The sequence below is a fragment of the Microtus oregoni genome, unplaced genomic scaffold, assembly GCF_018167655.1.
Source record: "Microtus oregoni isolate MIOR12 unplaced genomic scaffold, Mior012 000028F_ref0000031, whole genome shotgun sequence".
Lineage (NCBI taxonomy): Eukaryota > Metazoa > Chordata > Mammalia > Rodentia > Cricetidae > Microtus > Microtus oregoni.
The window spans coordinates 14,480,245-14,503,197 of NW_024543087.1; the positions used below are offsets into that span (position 1 = coordinate 14,480,245).

General features: G+C 45.6%; 1 protein-coding gene across 3 annotated transcripts; it reads right to left on the reverse strand.

Annotated features, from left to right (window-relative positions):
- Positions 1-22,953, reverse strand: Spink8 (serine peptidase inhibitor Kazal type 8 (putative)). Of its 3 annotated transcripts, XM_041677528.1 has the most exons (6): positions 22,878-22,953; positions 18,798-18,881; positions 12,622-12,677; positions 10,852-10,973; positions 2,479-2,521; positions 1-265 (listed from the first exon to the last, which is right to left on the reverse strand). In XM_041677528.1, the coding sequence occupies exons 2-6, from the start codon at positions 18,862-18,864 to the stop codon at positions 233-235; spliced, it is 321 nt and encodes a 106-aa protein (XP_041533462.1). In that variant the 5' UTR covers positions 18,865-18,881; positions 22,878-22,953; the 3' UTR covers positions 1-232. The 3 variants fall into 3 exon arrangements, with proteins under 3 accessions (XP_041533462.1, XP_041533466.1, XP_041533463.1); XM_041677532.1 differs by lacking the exon at positions 2,479-2,521; XM_041677529.1 differs by lacking the exon at positions 22,878-22,953 and having other exon boundaries at positions 18,798-19,117.

Here is a 22,953-nt window from a genome sequence, read left to right on the forward strand (position 1 = left end):
ATCATTTATTGAAGAAGCAAATCAATGAATTTGATCCAAGTACCTTTTACCACCAGGATCCATTTCTTAATGAGCTATTCTTTTTTTCCTCCAAACATTGGAGGTTGAACTAAGGCTTCATACATACTAGGCAAATACTGTACCAGAAAGTCCAGCCCCTGTCCCCCAAATTTGGTATCTTTGAAGACTCAGCCATCATGCTTCACTTGGCTGTCTGAGGATTCAGTAACTTTTAATTGTGTCCATAGTCTTCCCCGGAGTAAATCTGTAAGAGAAATATTTGCTTAGAGACACTGCAGTCAGTGAAATTACGAGAAAACTACTGTCTGAAAACCGTACGACCCACACTCCAGGAGGATGCTGACCCCTGAACTGAGGCTGATGAGAGACATTCTGATTTCTTGAGGATGAAAAGATAACTGAGTAGATGTGGGCAGAGAAGAGAGCAGAGGGTGTGGGTGCCTGTGATTCTGGGGAGCCGCTCCAGCAGAGCAGATGGAAGGTAGAGGCATTAGATTAGAAACGTGTGCCATTCAGGGGATAGACCAAGGGCTGTGTGAAGAACAGAATGGGAAACAGATCCCCACATTCTCAACACAGCCCTATCAGTTCTCAGCCCGGAGGGTTTGAAGCGAATCATATGACCTCTCCAGACTTGTTTGAATGTGAGACATAGCTGAGAGCTGTGCCTTTAAAGGTCTTGTGAGAGGGCTGGGGGAGGAGATAACAGCAAATAAAAGGTGTGATACTAGGCAGGAAAAAGAGCTGGGGATAGGTGTAAGGACCAGCCCTCCCCCTGTTCTATGCTGGATATATAGGGAATTTGTGCAAGTCTGTGCGGGGAGGAACTGCCATTCGTTCATTCATCCATTTTCTTTTGCTTCACACCATGATAAACATTGCCGTAGACTTCTAAGTCACTTTGCAAAACTATGAGAAAATTTCTTTGTCATCTTCTAGGAAATTCTGGTCCATACGATACATATGCACATCATTTGTTGCATTGTCTAAAACATGTGAGATTTGTCCTCCACAGTGACATTAAGCCCTCACTGTTCCCAGAGCTTGTGAGAATACTGACACCTTGTCTCCAGCAGCTGGATACTTCCCGGACTTCTGACTTTTTCTGGCAGCCAGGAAATTGGCATCTTACTATTGTTTCAATTTGAATTTGTCCCGTTATTCCAGAGCATTTGAGAAGCTTTCACATTTTACAATTAGGCCGAGAACAAAACCAAGTGCACACTCTGTCTCCGATTTTCTGTTTTAGAAACAGGGTCTTACAGCAGATGTAACTTGTTTGACCTGTCTCTAATCTCAAGGGTAAGACATCAGAATCTGTTTGCTCATATCAAGCTTGTAGGCTTAGATTTCTTTTAGCTTATCATTGGTTTTTAGGTTTGGTTACATATACTTATTTTCTGTTTCTCTGTGTATCAGGCTAGCTCTATAGCCAGGATGCTGGACTTTCTTTTTCTTTAGTCTAAGAATAGCTGTCTTCCTCTCTCCCCGCTTCCCTCTTCCCTTCCATTCTCCCACTCCATGCACAGCATCTCTCTGAGTTGTTAGGCGGGTTCTGACCTTGCTCTAGATTGGCTAATTGTTATTTTTTAGAGTTTGGGAACATTTGAAGATGCCTTTAGAAGATGCCAAGGAAACCAAACATGGTGGCACACGCCTTTAATCCCAGCATTTGGGAGGCAGAGGCAGGTGGATCTCTGTGAGTTTGAGGCTAGCCAACTATATAGTGAGTTCCAGGACAGCCAAAGATATACAGAGAAACCCTGTCTCGAAAAACAAAAATAAAAAAAAAAAGATGCTAAAGAACTAATTAGATGTTGTAACGGCAATGGAGTTATATAAAGAAATGACCAACTTAGCAATGCACTCTGGAGAATGTTGGGGAGAAGGATATGTCCAAGTCTGTGGAAATTCTTCATCAAGCACAAAGAAAAATAGAGAAAAGACATATGCCATCACCCCCCATTTTTAAAAATCGGCATGACCGATATATGGAATTTATTTTACCACTACTTTTCCCTTTGTGCATTTTGATGATTTTCTTAACAACTGTTACAGATCCCTGGTAACCAACCGTGGCTGGTGAAATGTCTCAGGGAATAAGAGAAAATGCTGCACAAATGCACGACTTGAGTTTTAATTCCCAGTACCAAGTGAAAACCTCGACGTGACTGTGTGTGTCCCTCTAAGTGGCATTGAGGAAATGGAAGCAGGTGGATCCTGTCTCAAGGCAACAGGACAGAGGAATAAAGAAGTCACACACAGAAAGATCCCTGGCAGCTGCTCCGGGCTCCACATGTACACTCGTGTGTGCATACCCAAATATTCATGCAGAAACCACACACACACACACACACACACACACACACAACTCACGTTCATAAATCCTTGACAATGAGCTGTTAAATATCTGTGGTCTACTTTCAAAACTGAAAAAACAAGAGAGATTTTACTTACACATTCTCCATCATGCATTTTAACTATGGTTCTGCTTTCGTATCTGGAAAAATTATATTATGAAATGGTTATTTTTGTTCTGTTAGATGCCATAAACCATGACCAACTCTTTCTTGGTCGTCTTAGGCAAAGCCAAGAAATATTTTGTTAATAACAGTGGATATATATATATATATATAGTATATATAATGTATATTTTTATTTTGTGTGTATGTGTGTTTTGCCTGCATGTATATCTGTGTATCCATGGAGGTCAGAAGAGGATGAGCCTATATTCTAGCTCCAGGCAATCCAATGACCTCTCCTGGCTTCCCTAGGCACCTGCATTTACATGTCTCATGCTCATGTGTGTCTGTGCACATGTGTACATGCATGTGCACAAACACATACACACAATTAAAAATAAAGCAATCTGCTGGGCAGTGGTGGCGCACACCTTTAATCCCAGCACTTGGGAGGCAGGGGCAGGCAGATCTGAGTTCGAGGCCAGCATGGTCTATAGAGTGCATTCCAGGCCAGACTCCAAAGCTACACAGAGAAATCCTGTCTTGAAAAACCAACCAACCAACCAAACAAATAAATAAAACAATTTTAGCCGGGCGGTGGTGGCGCACGCCTTTAATCCCAGCACTTGGGAGGCAGAGGCAGGTGGATCTCTGTGAGTTCGAGACCAACCTGGTCTACAAGAGCTAGTTCCAGGACAGGCTCCAAAACCACAGAGAAACCCTGTCTCGAAAAACCAAAAAAAAAAAAAAAATAAATAAATAAAATAAAAAATAAAAAAAATAAAAAAATAAAACAATCTTAGAGATTAAGATACCACTGAATACATGTGTATCAATGAATTAGGAAACCTAGATGACACTCAAAGTTTCATAGAAACACAATTATCTAAAGTGATTGGTGAAGAAATGAAACAGCTCAGGAGACCTCCAAGTAGGGACATTAATTCTGTGATCAAAAGTCTCCCAACTAGTCTGGTTCAGGCAACCATATTGCTGGGAAACAAGACCTGCATGATGACTGCACCAGTTACCATGGCAACGTGGGTGGGGGAGGCTCACAAGTCCCCACCCCTAGATGATGAGTTACAGCGAGGATGGGGATTGGTTTCCCCAGGAAGAAGCCCTTCTTAGGTTATCCCAGCCCAAGTTGTCAGCCCTAGACACAAGTAAACATAAGCAAACATAAGTAGGGTGTGTGTGTGTGTGTGTGTGTGTGTGTTAGGGTCTTGGAGAAGTTCCATAAAAAACTACCATCCTCCCTTGTACCTATTGTCAGGGACACCAGTGATTAATTGCCCTTTGTTCGTGGCTCTCTCAGAAACTGCTTGCTTAGTCTCAGGAGTCTGCTCCGTTCTCTCATTTACATACAAGAAAGGGACTGGGGAGGAGACAGACACACAGGAGTTGGAAAGGGAAGAGGGATGTAAATATGACTTATGCTTAAAATTCTCAAAAATGAAAAGCTTAAAAAAAACCTAGAGGACCAAAACTCTCTCAACAGGGTTGCTGAGACCGGCAGCGTGTAAACCCACATACTGCCAAGGCAACAACCTGAGCTTATCCCCAGAACGCACAGATGGGAAGGAGGGAGTCAGCTCCTGCAGGCTGCTGATCTCCATGCGTGCACTGTGGCATGTACAAACTCTCTTCCCTAAATAAATAATATGTGATCATTTTTTAAACAAAAGGATTCTAGACAGAAACTTGAATTCGCACACAGAAAGTCAAGGGTAGTGGTACATACTTGTAAAAAGCCCCCAGGAGGCTGAGGCAGGAGGCTATGAGTCTGAGGCCAGGCTGGGCCACAGCAACCTGAGGGCAGCTTACAACTGCTTTTTTAAACGAGACCCTTTCTCAGCTGAAACAGACAAACTTGAATCTCTGTGAAGAAACAGAGAACCATAGTGGGCAGTTCTTACGAAGCTAGAAAAGACAATGAAATGTATTTTTTATTTGTACACCTTTTTCTCCAGAATCAAAAGAAAATAACAGTAGTTAACCTGGTATACAATAGTCATGCCTATGTTAACGGGTGTACAATACTTATGCCTGTGTTAACTGGTGTGCAATGGGCAAAGGTATAGTTTGTATAGCATCCCTCCCTCCCTCCCTCCCTCCCTCCCTCCCTCCCTCCCTCCCTTCCTTCCTTCCTGGCTATCACTCTGGACAGAAAAAAACTAATTCAATCTCTTGCAGTTCCTTCCACCAAAGAAGAGGTCTTATCGTTCCTGGGAGTGGCCGGTTTCCTGCGTTCCTGGATCCCCTCCTTTTCTCTCCTTGCCCGTCCCCTATACGAAGCAGCTCTTGGCTCCCTGCATGAGCCCCTTCTCCACCCTGTTACCAAACCCTTCCAGAGACTCCAACGGGCTCTTATCCAGGCTCTGGCTCTTCATCTTCCAGATTTAATTCGTCCTTTTTCTCTTTATGTAGCAGAAAAGGAGGGATATACCCTTGGGGTCTTAGGACATCAATTGGGACTTTCTTTTGCACCTGTAGCATACCTGTCAAAGAAGATGGACCTCACCACTTGGGGCTGGGCACCCTGCATATGTGCTTTGGCAGCTGCTGAGCTTCTTATTCGTGAGTCAAAGAAACTAACCTTTGGGGCACCCACCACAGTCTTCTCTCACCATAATCTGTTCAACCTCTTAACTTACAAAGGCTTACAAACCCTACCCTCTTCCCGAGTCCTTTCCCTCCAGGTGGTGCTCGTAGAAGATGCTAGCCTCACCTTTCAATGCTGTCCACCCCTTAATATCTCAAATCTTCTACCTCAACCTAATGTTAATGATTCCCCATTCCACTCCTGCATAGAGACCTTAGATGATCTACTGCCCCACCCCTCACATATACAGGAGGGCAAACTGTCCCAGGCCACTTATACCTGGTACACAGATGGCAGCTCCTTTTTATGTGATAGGACCCGTAGAGCAGGCTATGCCATAGTATCAGATACAGAGATAGTAGAGGCAGGAACACTCCCAGCCCATACTACTAACCAGCAGGCTGAGCTGATAGCTCTCACCCGTGCCTTTCAGTTAGCCGAGGGACAATCTTTAAATGTTTACACAGACTCTAAGTATGTGTTTCATATCCTCCTGTCCCACGCAGCTATCTGGAAGGAGCGTGGGCTTCTTACGACAAAAGGAGGATCCATAGCTAACTCAGGTTATATTATGAACCTGTTAAAAGCCTCCCATCTCCCTAAAGCTATAAGAATTATTCACTGTCTGTCTCACCAGTCCGACAGTTCCATTGTTTCCAAGGGAAATAATCGGGCTGACAGAGCAGCTAAGACAGCAGCACTCCAGAGCCCAGATCTATCTCAGTCACCTCAGGGAGTTCTTACAGCACAGCCCACTCTCACAGACACCTGACACCCAACAGATCCTGTCCTACCTACATCAGCTCTTTCATCCTAATAACAAAGCTCTACTTCATTTTGTTAGGGCTCACCTCCAACCCACCCCTGAGGATATCAGGTTCCTAAAGGCTATCACTGCCTCCTGTCAGATCTGCCAGAAGTCAGATCCCAAAACCAAATACCGTAGCTTCCCTTTTCCTACTCACCAGGCCAGGGGCTCCCTTCCGGGAACTGACTGGCAGCTGGATTTTACTCATATGCCCACAGTCAAAAGAATTAAATATCTCCTGGTTTTGGTGGATACAATGTCTGGGTGGGTTGAAGCCTTCCCCACCACCAACAAGAGAGCCCAGACAGTCTCCAACATTCTTCTCCGAGAAATCATTCCCCGGTTTGGAATTCCAACCTCTCTTCAATCAGATAATGGCCCTGAGTTCACTTCTCAGATCTCTCAAAACCTGTCCAAGGCTCTTAACATTCCCTGGCATTTCCATATCCCATACCACCCTCAGTCTTCAGGTAAGGTAGAACGGACTAACCGTTCTTTAAAAGATGCCCTTGTAAAAATGTCCCAGGAACTTCACCTCGACTGGGTAAGGCTCCTGCCTCTGGCCCTCCTCAGGCTTAGAGCCCTCCCAAAAAGTCCCCTTTATATCTCACCTTTCAAACTCATGTATGGGCGGCCCATTCTAACCCCCGGCCTCCCACCTAAAACCTCCCCCCTTCCTGATCACCTGCTCATGCCACTACTAACCCATCTACACTCGCTACTGTGGGATTTTACCGACCACTCATTACCTCAACCATGTGCTAATCCATGTCCACCGCCAATTAAAATAGGAGATCAGGTATTATTTTCCCCCGCAGGTCAACGTCCCTCATCCTTTTCCCCTAAATGGCAGGGTCCCCTCAGAGTAATTCTTTTGACTCCCACAGCTGCTAAGCTCGAGGGAAATCCTCAGTGGATTCACCTATCACATCTTAAACCGTTCACTCCTCCAGCTCAAGACAATCCCTCATACACGGTAACTCAGACAGGACCTTGTTCTCTTAAGTTCCAGAGGACTCCAGTCCAAGGAAAGTAGAGGTCCTGTCCTTCACTCAACCCTCTTGTGCCAACATATTTTCCTTTCTCCTCTTTTTCTAAATTTCTGAATAACCACTCAGGTATCGTTACAGGATTCATTATCAGACATGGAGCCAAAGGTTCAGGTGGTAAGCAAATTCTTAACAAAGTTCCTTGACACAACAGGTTCGCCACTGACTGCAGCAGTGTCTCCTGGATGTTAAGGTAATGCCCAAAATATCATACATGGCTAAGAATTTATTTCTTTTAAGACATTTCCTTTAGGCTCCAAGAAGCCAGCCCAACCCACCTGAACGAAGCAGGCCCAAACGGATCATTAATGGAATAAGTACCATTCAATTTTTTATTATTCTTAACCCCAAACCTCCTAAAGCCCCCCACCCCAAATCCCCCCTTAATTTCCCCAAATCTCCTCTTTAATTTCCCAAACCTCCTCTTTTCTTCTCTACTAATTTTCTTCTCTACTAATGCGACTTTTGTTTTCTAGCACCTTAACGACGACCCAGCTACCCAAAAGCCAGACAGATGCAATTTCTTCAATCAGCCATCTCAAAACGCCAGAGGACAGGACATAATCAACAGGACATCAACAGGACAATCGATACTCCCCGGATCCCTCAGACAGATGCGATTTCTTCAATCAGCCACCTCAGAACATCAGCGGACAGGACATGATTAACAGGACATCACCAGGACAATCGATACTCCCTGGATCCCTCGACGCCCAAAGTCAGCAGGAAGCAGTTATGAGAGACAGGGCTACGCCCCTATTCCCTACCCATTAAGACTCTCAACCCCCCAGATTTTTAATAAATTAAAAAGTGTGGAAATGTTATTCCCCAGAAGGCCCCTGAGCGTAGCTCGCCTGGGGAACTACATTTCCTAGGAGGCCCTAGCGTTCCACGCAAAGGCTGCGCAGGCGCAGAACGTGGCGTCTGACGCACGTGCGTGGGGGACCCTTTAAAAAGCTGGAACAAGTTCTGTTCGCTCTGTTTTCCCCTTCTCTCCCACACGCTCAAGTAAAGCTCGCGCTCCACGTGGGTTTTGTTGTGTCTTGCGTCCTCTTGCGTCCTTTCGCGTCCGAAAAAGAACAAGAAGAGCAAGCAAGAAGCAGACAGCACAGAAGAACACTTCCTTCCTTTCTTTTTCTAAGACAAGGTTTCTCTGTGTAGCCCTAGTGTCCTGTAGCTCACTTCATAGACCACGCTGGCCTCTAACTCAGAGATCCTCCTGCCTTTGCCTCCTAAGAGCTAGGATTAAAGGCATGCATGACCATGCTCAGTTAACATCTTTATCTATAATTGCTGTAAATGCAGATTGGATTGCTATAAAGTTTATTTGCAATCTCAGGGAAGCTGCTAAGAAAATATTTTAATTAATTAATTTTTTTTTTGAGAGAGAGTTTCTTTGTGTAGCACTGGCTATTCCAGTACTCACTGTGTAGACCAGGCTGGCCTTGAACTCAGAGACCTGCCTCTGCCTGGTGAGTGCTGGGATTAAAGGTGTGTGCCGCCACCAACCAGAGAAAATATTTTATTATACTTATTTTTTATTTTGTTTGTTTTTTGAGATGGATTCACTACGCAGCTTTGGCTGGCCTAGAGTTTCCTACATAGACCAGGCTAGCCTCTAGCTCACAGAGATCTCCCTGCCTCTGCCTCCCCAGTGCTGGGGGGATCACAGATGTACGTCATGACACATTGAATGGTTGGGGTGTGGAACACAGGGCCTCACATATACCAAGGGAGAGTTCTACCACTGCGCTGTATCCACAGGTCAAGAAAAGAATTTACTTGTTTATTTAGTGCTTGTGTAGACGTGTGTGTGATGGATGTGTGTGCTGTCTACACGTGTGTGTACAGGGACCTGCTTCTGTGTGTACATGTGGAGACCAGAGGAGACAGCCTGTTCTATATCATTTTACCTTATTCCCTTGAGATAGGGCCTCTCACTGATCCTAGAGCTAGGCTGGTGCTAACAGGCACCAGTGGTCCTCCTGTCTCTGCCCCCCATAGCCCTGGGGTTGCAGGCATGCAAGCAGCCAAGCCTGGTCCGGTGGTGGGCATTTGAACTCTGGTTCATGCTGGGGCCACAAACACTTCCCCACAGAGTCATTTCCCCAATCCCTAATTTTGTTTACTCTAGCAGAAGGTGAGTTTGCATATGGTTTGTGGTGCTGTGCCCCTCCCCCCTCCCCGCCGCGCCCCGCCCCGCCCCCCCCCCAACTGGCAGTTATCTGTGCCAGTCATTGAGGCTGACATACAAATGTGCTTCATAACTCTTTTATGGGCTCTTAGTGTAAACTTTCTTATTTATACATCCAAGAACATCAAACAAGGCTGATTCCTATTGGCCAAACGTCTCTCATACTGACCAAGATTATTCTTTTTCTTAAAGAAGACTAAAACAAGGGTGAATGTTTGACCACTCTCATGTTATTCTTCTTTTCTCTTAAGATACTGGGGACCAGGCAGTGGTGGCACACATCTTTAGTTCCAGTACTTAGGAGACAGAAGACAGACAGAGTTCGAGGCCAGCCTGGTCTACAAAGTGAGTTTCAGGATAGCCAGGGCTACACAAAAACCCTTGTGTTTAAAACAAAACAAAACCCCAAAAAGTAAACACACAAACAAAAAATATTGGCTTAACTGGGGAATATTACACAAGATATGGATTTCCTTCCTCAAGAAAACAGCTTCTGTGTGAGAATTCCACCACTTCTGTTTGTAGGTTCCTTAATGCAGACTTCTGTGCCTTGGACCAAAGAGTTGGGCATTTTGCACAGGTGTTACCAAAAGCTAAATGTCACTGGACTCAAACTAAACCACTGACAGGATGAACATTAAAAAAAAAAAAAAGTTGTTTTGGGCTGGAGAGATGGCTCAGAGGTTAAGAACACTGACTGTTCTTCCAGAGGTCCTGAGTTCAATTCCCAGCAACCACATGGTGGCTCACAACCATCATCTATAGTGAAATCTGGTGCCCTCTTCTGGCCTGTAGGCATACATGAAGGCAAAACACTATATACATAATAAATAAATAAAACTTTTATAAAGAAGTTGTTTTGGGGAATAATATTCATTTAAAGAGCAATAAACCATTCATTGGGAAAATTCCTTACCTAACTTCTTCCTCCTCCTCCCCTTCTTTTCCTCCCCATTTTTCTCCCCTTCCTTCTCTACATTTTTTTTTTTTTTTTTTTTTTTTTGATTTTTCGAGACAGGGTTTCTCCGTAGCTTTTGGTTCCTGCCCTGGAACTAGCTCTTGTAGACCAGGCTGGCCTCGAACTTACAGAGATCCGCCTGCCTCTGCCTCCCGAGTGCTGGGATTAAAGGCGTGCGCCACCACCGCCCGGCCCTTCTCTACATTTTCTTCCTCCTCCTCTTCCTCCTTTTTTGCCATCTCCCTTCATCCTCCTCTTCTTTAAGAACTGTTTTCGTCAGATTTATGTACGTGTGTGTGCTTGTGTGTATGCATGGGTCTGTGTGTGCTGTGGTATTATGTGGAGGTCAGAGGACAACTTTTGGAGTGTAGGATCTGTCCTTCCACCATGGCTCAGACTCCAGTCTCAGGCTTGGTGTCAAGTGCCTTTACCTGCGGAGCCATGTCACCGGCCTCTCTCCTCACCAGGCTGTTCTCTGGCCAGGTGAGCCAACTGGGCTACGGTCACAGGTCACATGGTGCGAATGCTGCCCCTGCTTGCTACTGCGTTCCCTCCAGTTGGTCTTTGTCTGCACCAGACACTGCACCCTGACCTCTGTGGCGTGCTGTTTGTGCATCGCTGACATGGAATCCCATTCAGCTTTGGGGAGCAGGAGGAGAAAGGGAAGAAATGGAGAAGCAGGTAGTGGGGGAGGGGCTAATGGAAGAGAGAAGAGCTAATGGCTGAGGCAGGGAATAACAAAATGGAGACTTACAGAATTCTGGAGCAGAGATGGCACTCGCCGCTGTAGGTAATTTGGTCACTGGCACATATAGGCTCGCTGGGCTTGAAGTAGGAAAGCATCCAGCATTTCCTGACGTTCTTGTTGCACAAGTCCTGAAGTGAGACATAACACCTCCAGGTCCTTTGTTACAGGTAACGGGCAGGGATGGCGCAAGGAACACCGGGCCAGGAGTTTTTTTTTTTTTTTTTTTTTTTTTTTGTTTTTTGTTTTTTGGTTTTTCAAGACAGGGTTTCTCTGTAGCTTTGGTGCCTGTCCCGGAACTAGCTCTTGTAGACCAGGCTGGCCTCGAACTCCCAGAGATCCGCCTGCCTCTGCCTCCCGAGTGCTGGGATTAAAGGCGTGCGCTACCACCGCCCGGCTAGGCCAGGAGTTTAGACAACAGGCTTTGGATTCTCCGCATTTCTCCTGGTCCTTGCCATTGACACCTGCATGACTGCAGATGTGCCTTCCCCAGCCTCCCACCAGGTCCTTCTGAGGAAGAAGTCTCTGTTGAACAGACCACAAAGTGTGGAGAGCAAGAGCTGGGAAATGTCTTTCCAAATAGGCGTCTCTGGAGCCGGAGAGGCGACTCAGCACTGGCTGCTCTTCTAGAGGAACAGAGTTTGGGTCCCAGCTCCCATATGAGATGGCTCAAAGCTGCCTGTAACTCCAGCTCCAGGCTATCCAGGATTCTCTTCTGGCTCCATGGGCACCTACCTATACATATGTGGCATACATCCGCATAGACACACATAAATTAAAATAAAATTTTAAGAAAAAAACGAAAATAATTTCTAAAAATGGAGATTTCTTCTTTCAATTTTCTTTTTGTTGTTTTTTTTCCTTTTTTAGAAAAAATATTTAACTTTATTTTATGTGTATTTGGCATAAAGGCATCAGATACCCCAGAATTGGAGTTACATGAGATACTATGTGGGTGCTGGGAATTGAACCTGGGTCCTCTGGGAGAGCAGCCAGTGCTCTTAACTGCTGAGCCATCTCTACAGACCCTCCTTTTCTTTATTTTATTTTATTATTATTTTTGCTTTGTTGTTTGTTTTGAGACAGGGTTTCTCTGAAGTTTTGGTGCCTGTCCTGGAATTCACTCCGTAGACCAGGCTGGCCTCAAACTCACAGAGAACCTCCCACCTGTGCCTCCTCAGTCTTGGGACTAACAGTGTGTGCCACCATGCCTGAAAACATTGGAATTGCTTATGAGCATTGGTGAATGACTTACAGTCTGTGCTCAAACTTGTCACAAGGGTAAGATGTAGAGCTGACAGAGAAGGCATCACAGGGTTTGGAGTGAGGGTGGCACACACAAGTCCTGGATATCACCACAGAAAGAATGTCCATAGCAGCGTGGGACCAACCTGAATTCTGTTTTTGTTTTTCAAGACAGGATTTGTCTGTGTCTCTGTAGAGCAGACTGGCCTTGAACTAAGAGACCCACCAGCCTCGCCTCTGTCTCCCAAGTACGGGGATCAAAGGCTTGCACTACTGCCACCTGACTGGGACCAACCTGAATCTGAACCATAATTTCCTCATGCATTTAGTGGTGGTTATTACAGGAGGCTTGCAGATTGGAGTAATGTATAGGAAGAATCCCCAGGGACAACCAAATGAGCTGCACACACGCTGGGACTCTCTTATGATCGTGGTGTTCCCAGGCAAGCCCCTCCTGCTCCCCACCTCCCGGGGACCTGGGAGGGAAACTGACTCTCCATTCCTATTCTTGGGAACCTGAGAAGTGGAGCTCACCTTTGTCTCCTGGAAGACCTCATCGGTCACGCGAGGGCTCATAGGGAGAGAGAAATCTGGAAGACAAAAGCATACAGATGGGACAGTTATTGCCCTGTCTGTGTCCTCAGGGAAAAGGCTAGGTGACGGTGGCTTTGCCTGTCATTCAAGAGCATCCCGTTCCATCATCCGAGCCCAGGGTTCTCCTTTAGCACAGGCTGGCCTCTACAGGAATGAAGAGAGTCAGAAGGCTCCCACCTCTTAGTGAAGTAGAGACCTGGCCATGCCCTTCATGCTTCATGGGTAAATAACTTTCCAAAAGCTTTAGGTTTCTTGTCTTTTTTTTTTTTTTTGTTTGTTTGTTTTTTTAAGACAGGGTTTCTCTGTGTAGCTTTAGAGCCCGTTTCCGGAACTCGCTCTGTAGATGAGGCTGGCCTCGAAAGCACAGAGATCCGCCTATCTCTGCCTCCCAAATGCTGGAATTAAAGGCATGCACCACTACCACCCAGCCCTCATCATTTTTAACATTTTTAAAATTTGTATATATTTTATGCAGTACTGGGTGCATAAAGACATTTTTACATACTCTGTGAGGCTGGAGAGATGGCTCAGCAGTTAAAAGCCCGTATTACTCTGGCAGAAAACCAAGTTCAGTTCTCAGCTCCTACAGGGTGGCTCACAACCATCCGTAACTACAGTTCCAGGGGGCCTGACACCTTTTTCTGGCCTCTGAAAGCAGTGCCCAAACACAGTGCACATACGAAAGCAGTGCCCAAACACACTGCACGTACGAAAGCAGTGCTCAAACACAGTGCACGTACGAAAGCAGTGCACAAACACAGTGCACGTACGAAAGCAGTGCTCAAACACAGTGCACGTATGAAAGCAGTGCTCAAACACACTGCATGTATGAAAGCAGTGCTCAAACACACTGCACGTACGAAAGCAGTGCCCAAACACAGTACACATACGAAAGCAGTGCACAAACACACTGCACTACGAAAGCAGTGCTCAAACACTGCACGTATGAAAGCAGTGCTCAAACACACTGCACGTACGAAAGCAGTGCTCAAACACACTGCACGTACGAAAGCAGTGTTCAAACACAGTGCACGTATGAAAGCAGTGTTCAAACACAGTGTACGTATGAAAGCAGTGCTCAAACACACTGCACGTACGAAAGCAGTGCTCAAACACACTGCACGTACGAAAGCAGTGCACAAACACACTGCACGTATGAAAGCAGTGCTCAAACACACTGCATGTATGAACAGTGCCAGTTCCCACATACACACATTCAGGCAAAACATTCATGCAAGTAAAATAAATATCAAAGGGAAGTTCTTTGACAACATCCTTCCCTGTACCCTCCATTGTATTGGCATATGGTGTGCATGGCCGAGTCGCTGTTCTGCCAAGCTGCGGCTGTATCTCGGACTCGGCACTGGGGCCCGAGTCATGTACTAACAAACAGCGGGGCGCCTGGCAGCTGGGCCGGGAGAGTGCTGTGTTGTTAGGACCCAGGCAGAGGGCTGTGAGATTGGGGTGTGCAGCTCTCTCAAACTAAAATTCAAGCCTACATCCTGGGCCACTCAGGGGCAGGGGCAAAAAAGCCCCACGTTGGGCGCCAAGTGTATCGGTGTAAATAAAGGCAGACAGAAATTATAAGAATATTTTTAGCTTTAATTTAGGGAAAGATTCACAGAACCCGTAGTTCCAGCAGAGAACAGGAAAGCAGAAGGGACAGGGGAGAGCACACCAGCAATATTTATTAGTAAAAAATATCCTCAGGCGACACCGCCCTACAAGCAAGGTGATTGGCTGGGGCTACCCCTACACTCCATTCTTTTTCTTTCCTCCTCTCCTTTGACAGCTAGTTCCATTTGTTCTCCTAGATGGCCTGCCCTGCCTCCTTCTTCTTTCTTCAGGGTCTATGTAGTCTAGGCTTAGTGCGTCGCCCAGGGTGACCTTGAACATCTAAGCCTCCTGCCTCTACCTCCTGAGTGCTAGTATTTCAGATGTACGCTTCTATGCCCAGTGTATGTGGTGCTAGGGATGGAGTCCGGGGCGTTGTGCATGCTAGGGTAGCACTCCAGCAACTGAGCCACTCTCAAACCCCCTACCTGTGTTTTCTTTAGTTGTTTAGGAAAATACATTTTAAGTTATAAGTTGTCTGTAATAATAATACTGAGTGCCACAAAAGACGCTGAGTTCCACTACTTTACACACTCAATCCAAAGCATCTTTGTGTTGTGGGATAATCTTGTACACTGTGAAGAGGTCTCTTTGCCAAGACACCTACTGATTGGTTTATTAAAGAGCTGAATGGCCAATAGCTAGGCAGGAGAGAATAGGCGGGACTTCCAGTGAAAGAGAGAGGAACTGGAGATGAATCTAGGTTCACAAGACATGCCATGAGATGCAAAACGAGTCAGACATATAGAACAGGAGAGAAGGAAAAGCCACATGGTAGAACATAGCTTAGTGGAAACAGGTTAATTTGAGTTATAAGAGCTGGTTAGGAATACGCTAAGCAAACGACCAAACATTCTTTTTTTTTAATATTTATTTATTTATTTATTATGCATACAATATTCTGTCTGTGTGCATGTCTGCCTGCAGACCAGAAGAGGGCACCAGACCTCATTACAGATGGTTGTGAGCCACCATATGGTTGCTGGGAATTGAACTCAGGACCTTTGGAAGAGCAGGCAATGCTCTTAACCGCTGAGCCATCTCTCCAGCCCCATGACCAAACATTCTTTTTTGGTTTTTCGAGACAGGGTTTCTCTGTGGCTTTGGAGCCTGTCCTGGAACTAGCTCTGTAGACCAGACTGGTCTCGAACTCACAGAGATCCGCCTACCTCTGCCTCCCGAGTGCTGGGATTAAAGGCGTGCGCCACCATCGCCCGGCTATGACCAAATATTCTTAATGAATAATGTCTTTATGTCATTATTTGTGGACTGGTGGTCCCAGAAAGGAAGGTTTGACCACATGTCTGCAATCATATGTACACTTTAATCCCAGAGGCAGAGGCAGGTAGGTGAATCTCTGAGTTTGAGGTCAGCCTGGTCTACAAAAGCTGGTTCCAGGACAGGCTCCAAAGCTACACAGAGAAACCCTATCTCGAAAAACCAAAAAAAAAAAAAAAAAAAGCAAACAAATTATAGCACCCATCTAGATAACAGCTGGCACCACCTATTCCCAAACTGTCTTGGTGGTGGACGTGCAATTCTGAATGCAGTATGAACTCTTAGTCTGGTGTGCTCCGTGGATGCTATGCACCACCAGCAGAAGAGCTAATATCTTAGCATACATATTACATGATTTAAAGTTGTGTGACTCAACTGTGATTATTAGATAATTAACTATTTATGATTCGTCTATATTTACTTACAATGTTAAATAATTACATAACTATTTAATCTAAAACTTTATATGGGAGTGAGGGGGAGGGAAGAAGGTGCAGGTGGGAGAAGCTGAGTTGAATTATTTTTCAGGAAAGAGATTTTGTTTGCTTTCTGATGGAGGAAGGTCATTGGCCAATAAAGAAACTGCTTGGCCCTGTGGGTGGAGTAAACAGAACAAAATGCTGGGAGGAAGAGGAAGTGAGCTCAGACTCCACAGCTCTGCTCTCCGGAGCAGATGCCTCAGCAGAGACGCCATGCCCTGCTCCCTGGCAGACACACGCGATGAAGGTCCGACCCAGGATGGACATAGGCTAGAATCTTCCTGGTAAGCGCACCTTGGGGTGCCATCCACAGATGATTAGAAATGGGCTAAATTAATATGTGAGAATTAGCCTAGAAGAAATGGGCCAAGTGGTGTTTAAAAGAATACAGTGTCCGTGTAATTATTTCGGGGCATAAGCTAGCCGGGCAGGCGGCTGGGGTGTTGGGGACGCAGCCCCTCCGCTGCCCTTATTACTTCAGCTTTCTTTTAAGACAAGGTTTCTTTGCGTAGCCCTGGCTGTTCTGGAACCCACTCTGTAACCCACTCTGTAGACCAGGCTGGCCTCGAACTCACAGAGATACACCTGTTTCTGCCTACTAAGTGCTGGGATTAAAGGCATGCACCACCGCTGTCTGCCTGAAAGAGATTTATTAACACCTCAACAATCTGCGGACACAGAGGTGGTCTGAAGATCTGAGCAAGAAGCTTCAGTGTCTCTTTGTGAGGGAAAGGGAGGCTTTGCATTGTGAAGAAGCAGGCTTAGTAAATACTTTTAGTATGTGGCTTATGCTGTATGACCAGGAAAAGAAAGTGAGAGATATGTGACGTCAACTACGTGACAGGGTCACTCCTTCTAAGGGTGGCAGAGTAGGGCTTGTTTGACCCATGCAGCGACAGTAGTCAGGTCCCTGGAAAGCAGGAGCCAGGGTATACTATTGCCCTGCCTGCGAGTCTCCTTGCTTAGGGCCTGTTTACCTGCAGGACCCACGGATTGAAACATTCATCAGAAGGACACGAGGAAGGATGTGGGTAGTGCGGTCAGTAGCTGAGGGGTGAGTGAAAAGTGAGGCTCTGTGGACATGAGTGTGCTCAGCTCCCTCCAGACAGGATTCCGTTGGATATGAAGGGAGAGGAGAGATTTAAGACATGATTATCAGCCGGGAAGTGGTGGCACACACCTTTAATCCCAGCACTTGGGAGGCAGAGGCAGGTGGATCTCTGTGAGTTCGAGGCTAGCCTGGTCTACAAGAGTTAGTTCCAGGATAGGCTCCAAAGCTACAAGGAAACCCTGTCTCGAAAAACCAAAAATAAAATAAAATAAACTAAAAGACATGAATAATCATTCTCAGGTGATGTGGGATTCCCCTCTGTATGCTCTGATTACCATTGATAAATAAAGAAACTGCTTTGGGCCTATAGCAGAGCTATAGGGGAACAGAACTAGATGGGGAAAACTAAATGGCATGCTGGGAGAAAGGAGGCAGAGTCAGAGAGAAGCCAGGTAGCCCCATCGGAGCCAGACGGAACCTTACCCGGTAAGCCACAGCCACATGGTGATACACAGATTAATAGAAATGGGTTAAATTAATATATGAATTAGTCAATAAGAAGCTAGAACTAATGGGCCAAGCAGTGATTTAATTAATACAGCTTCTGTGTGATTATTTCGGGGCTAAGCGGCTGGGAAGGGACAAGTGGCCTTCCCCCAACACCCAGGGTTTTTTTGTTTTTTTTTTTTGGTTTTTTGAGACAGGGTTTCTCTGTAGCTTTGGAGCCTGTCCTGGAACTAGCTCTTGTAGACTAGGCTGGCCTCGAACTCACAGAGATCTGCCTGCCTCTGCCTCCCAAGTGCTGGGATTAAAGGCCTGCGCCACCACCGCCCAGCAACACTCAGGTTTTTACAAAGCTTTTAAAGGTGTGAACCTTGCGCGAGAAAGGTCAGTTTGAAAGAAAGTAGTTATGGAAAATATGAGACTAAAGATGAATGAGATACTGAGGATCTTAAATAGGAAAGAAAGCATAAGGGTCCTCAACTCTACAGTTAACTGTGAACGCCGCTTTTGCTTAAAAATGGTCAATCATGGGGGCTGGAGAGATGGCTCCGTAGTTAAGAGCACTGCTTGCTCTTTCAAAGGTCCCAAGTTCAATTCCCAGCAACCACATAGTGGTTTACAACCATCTGTAATGAGATCTGGTGCTCTCTTCTGGTGTGCAGGCATACATGCAGATGGAACACTGTATACATAATAAATAATAAATAAATAAATCTTAAAAATTAAAAGGTCAACCATTAACCAGAAGAATATCAGAATCCCCTTCTCTAGAGCCTACTGAAGCTCTTTTTGGGTTTGAGATATGTACAGATACGAACCACAGAAATGAATGCTTCCTAGGGCTGAATGTCCTCCTGATAACCTAGTATTGGAAAAGTCAGTGGTTCTGGATTTGAAAGGCTGGGATTCAACTGCAGGTTTTGATACTTAGCAACACTGTGTGACTCCTTTCTTTCTCTGGATTTCAGCTTCATCAGTACCATGAGGAATGAATGATCAAATAAATCTAAAAGGTGACTGGGGACGTAGCTCCATGGCACAATGCTTAGACAGTGCGCGCAGGCTCTAGGTTAGTCTCCAACACTGCACATGAACGAATGGATGGCTCTGCATGGCACTTGCACCGCTAATTTTTCCATAGGTTAAATCGATTGCAGAAAATGTGGACAGAGCAAGAACTTGTAACTCACCAACTGCAAAGGAAGTCCACGCTGAGATGGCTAGAACAAGGAGGGCAGCTGAGAAGGTCGCCTTCATGGTGAGAGAAGGAAGACCTGTGGAAGGAAGCACAGTCACTGGGTGACAGCAACAAGGAAGGCAGGTCTGGCTTTGCTCTCCAGCTTGCAGTGGTTTCAGCAGTGGAAGACACCCCTGCCTGAAGCAACCCCAGGGGTAAAGACAGCGCCAGGGAATGTTATCAGCTCTATCCTGGAGGAGAGTGGCTTCTCCATGTCCCTGGTCCCCGAGTGTAGAGAACAGTAGCTGTTTGCTGTCTCCCCCGTTCTCCGAGGGAGAGAGACCTTCTGCATCCTAACAAGCAGCTGCAGAATCACCCTTGCTGCAACAGGAACTGCAGCGACATGACTCATAAGTCATTCTACTCGGTAGCGTTAGAGTCACAGAACCAGGATGTCCAGTGTCATACAGATGACATCAGCCCGTGTGTCAGAGAAGCAGACCACCCTGGATGCCCCCCTCACCAACTGCTTGCCAAGAACCCTGCATTAGACCAAACCACAGAAGCTAAAAAGCAAGGATAGTACTTTTAGAGACTTTCCCTTAGCTATGGACTTTGATGGATTAGACCTTTGTTTTAGTTTTGGCAGGTCGTACTCTCTACATGCTGAGTTTTACAGCCTAAACAGTACTTCCATCATGGAGTCAGTTGTGCTAAGATCTCAGGGTCTCCTAAGTCTGGGGCCCTGTTACAGTGGTTTAAATAAGAATGGCCCCAAAGGCTCATACATCTGAATGTTTAGACATCAGGGATTAGCAATATTTGAGAAGGATTAAGAAGTGTGGCCTTGTTGGAGTAGTTGTTTTTGTTTTTGTTTTGAGGACCTGTGTCACTGGGGGTGGGCTTTGAGGGTTCAAAAGCACAAGTCAGGCCCGATGTTGTTCTCTTCCTGCTGCCTGAGGAGCCCACTGTAGAATTCTCAGCTCTGTCTCCAGTACCATGTGTTGTGGGATGTTTGTTTACACTGTGTGAGGTGTGTTGTTGCAATTGGTTTAATAAAAAGTCAAAGGGCCAATAACTAGGTAGGAGAGGTTAGGTGGGACTTCTGGACAGAGAGAGGACCTCATAGGGTTAGAATCTAGGAACACACCAGTAAGATGCCGAGCAAGTCAGATGCACAGAATGGAAAAGAGGTAAAAGCCACCTGGCAGAACGCAGATGGATAGAGGCAGGTTAATTAAGTCATAAGAGCTAGTTGGAACAACATAAGCTAAAGGCCAAGCTTTCCTAATTAATAATAAGTCTCTGTGTCATCATTTGGGGCTGGCAGCAGACAAGAGAGCCCTACTACAACCATGTCTACCTGTGTTACCCCATGCTTCCTGCCGTGATGAAAATAGCCTAAATCTCTGAACTCATAAGCAAGCCTGCAGGGAACCATGGAGCTGGGTTGGCCTAGCTGTCCTGAGAGACATGGCTTACAGGTTTTTCAGGTTAGAGACCGTGGTTCCTGGGGCAGAATGTGCCTTCCAGGTCCCGAGAGACCAATGTGCTCCCTCAGGCAGTGAAGCGTTCAGGCCACTTTGTGTTTCTCTGTGTGTTCCCTTGGAAATCAAGGGAGCATGGAAACGTGATGGGTATTAAACATTAATCTTGTGTACCCTGTGTGACTTGCAAACTACATAGTATCCTGGCAACTATAACAGTATTGATCCTGGCAATCGCCATTATATTCTGTTTCTGATAAAGGTACAAAAAGTCTGATTGCTCTCAATAAAATTGTCACAGCCTCAGTTGTGCTGTGGCCCTTCCAGCCTGGTCTGATTTCATTTCTTGTGGCCATGTCAGGTGACCTTGGCCCTGTAAGTAAGCGTGGGAGCTTACACAAGTTCCAGTTAAATGCATCGTCTTATAAGAACTGCCTGGTCATAGCATTTCTTCACATCTATAGGACAGTAGTCATGACAGTGTTCTTAGGAATATTTCCGCAAGATGGCATAACTATAGTTCAGTAGCCCCGTACGATAAATGTCTATAGAACCTCTTTTTAGCCTGGTTTTGTCAGTCTTTCTGGTCACTCACCCTTTTTTATATACCCCAAATCACATCCAAACCATTACTGCAGCTTTTTGTTTATTTGTTGCTTTGAGACAGGGTCTCACTTTGTAGCCCAGGCTAACCTTGAACTCATTTGTATTTCAGGCTGACAATCCCCCTGCCTCAGTATGGGATTACAGGTCTGCATCCAATTTCCGTGTCTTCTTTTGTCAGCTTTTCCAGTGCCTCCCCAGCAATCTATCTAAGCAGATTCCTTAAGCCCACGTCTTTGTGAGCACAGGCTTATATTTTTATGTTTCTGTGGTTTTAGACACACTTTCTGTAGTGCTTTTGTAAGAGCAACAAAACTCCAAGAAGTTTTCTTTGTTTTTCCATTCTCAACATTGTTTTCAGAGGACAGAATAGGTGTCTGGGGGAGTAGCCTACTAGTTTCTCTTTTGGTGTCAGATTGGCTAAAAGGAATGGCGGAGTGGTGTTAGGCAAGAGAAATTCTAAAGGATATTGAAGACTGCTAGTGTTCAGACTGTCGTCTGTCATCTGAGTGTAGCCAGAAGTAGAGCAACTTTTGTTGCGTTGAGAGGCACAAGATAGCTCCTTCCATTCAAACGGATGATCGTATGCCACTCACTAAACACACATACCTTGCTGGGAACCTATGAACGATGAAGTTCTTTTTTTTATTCTTTTTTTTATTTTTTTATTTTTCGAGACAGGGTTTCTCCGTAGCTTTTGGTTCCTGTCCAGGAACTAGCTCTTTTAGACCAGGCTGGCCTCGAACTCACAGAGATCCGCTTGCCTCTGCCTCCCGAGTGCTGGGATTAAAGGCGTGCGCCACCACCGCCCAGCTGAACCATGAAGTTCTAACGCAAGATGGGGTTTTTAACCTGTGAACAATGAAGTTCTAATGGAGCCTACGGTTTTTCCCGATCAGTGGCTTCCTTAGGAACAGTGTGCCACGGACACTGCATAGCAAGGTGACAGTCACTGCAGCACATCCGCAGGAACTGCCTTCCAAAACAGCGACAAAAACTGGGTCCCCATCTCTCAGGCCCCGCAGAAGGGAGAAAGGGGGCCAAAATCACATCGGCAGTGAGAATTCCCAGCCTGGACTAGAAACAGTAACGTCAACGCCATGACATACGGAGTAAGGGTAGTGTGATTTCAGCAGACTTCATGGGAGTTAAGGTAAATTTTTATGGGGCCCATTTCTGAGGAAAATTCCTAGAGTTTGCTCTGAAGCCCCATTTGAAGCAGTGAAGAGGAGACCGAAACCTGTTTTCCATCCCTGTTTACTGCAAAGTGAGCAGGTCACGCCAGCCTGGAGGGAAAGAACTGTGGAGACAACTGCCTTACAGCAAAGGCCCAGCTATCTGCAGCATGATGACAAGGCTCAGACACAGCTCCGAAACACGGGAAGAGACTTCCAGACACACCGCCTATGGCTAAATAAGGAATGTGCCGCTGTGCCCAAGGACGACCTTTTACACATTATCAAATACAACTATATATAATAGCTATATTATATATATATATATATATATCACTGTTTAACAACAAAAGAAACTGGATTTTTAAACCCAAAATTAATAAGATACCAGAGATGGCTAATATATTTGTGAAATGAAGAAATAAGTGCCAAGAGGTTTTCAATGAACTGTTCTAAAGTTGCAGTTGCCTCTGGGGTGTGACCTGTAAGTCAACAGATGGTAAGAAAAGAAAGGGACAGAATCCCAGACACTCACTTCCACACTTAACCTTTGATCATGCATTGCTCTGGTGTTCATAGTTAGTGACCAATGAAATTCCCAAAATGAAACCCAGAGAGCTGGTAGCAAACACTCACTCGCACTATAGAGACGGCTAGAGCACAAGCTACTCTCAGTATCCAGTACATTTTGCTACTCTCTTCATCCTGTACACTTCCCAGATAAATGGTCTAGTTGGGTAATTTTAGCCCAGGACTTCCCTGAATAAAAGTGAATAATAAAACAACTCTTTCATTCTAAAAAAGTTGCCAATTGGTAGTTCACGTTACCTGCTGTGGCTCCCGTGGTTGCTCTGAGAAACTGGCTGACTGGCTTTTAGGTGATGAGGAAATAGCAAGACTGGCA

Coding starts and splice junctions, on each gene's coding strand:
- Spink8 (XM_041677528.1), bottom strand. CDS start 18,864: ATGAAGGCGACCTTCTCAGCTGCCCTCCTTGTTCTAGCCATCTCAGCG. Junction 12,678..18,797: donor GTGGACTTCCTTTGCAGTTG/GTGAGTTACAAG, acceptor TTTGTCTTCCAG/ATTTCTCTCTCCCTATGAGC. Junction 2,522..10,851: donor CATCTCTGCTCCAGAATTCT/GTAAGTCTCCAT, acceptor TAATTTTTCCAG/ATACGAAAGCAGAACCATAG.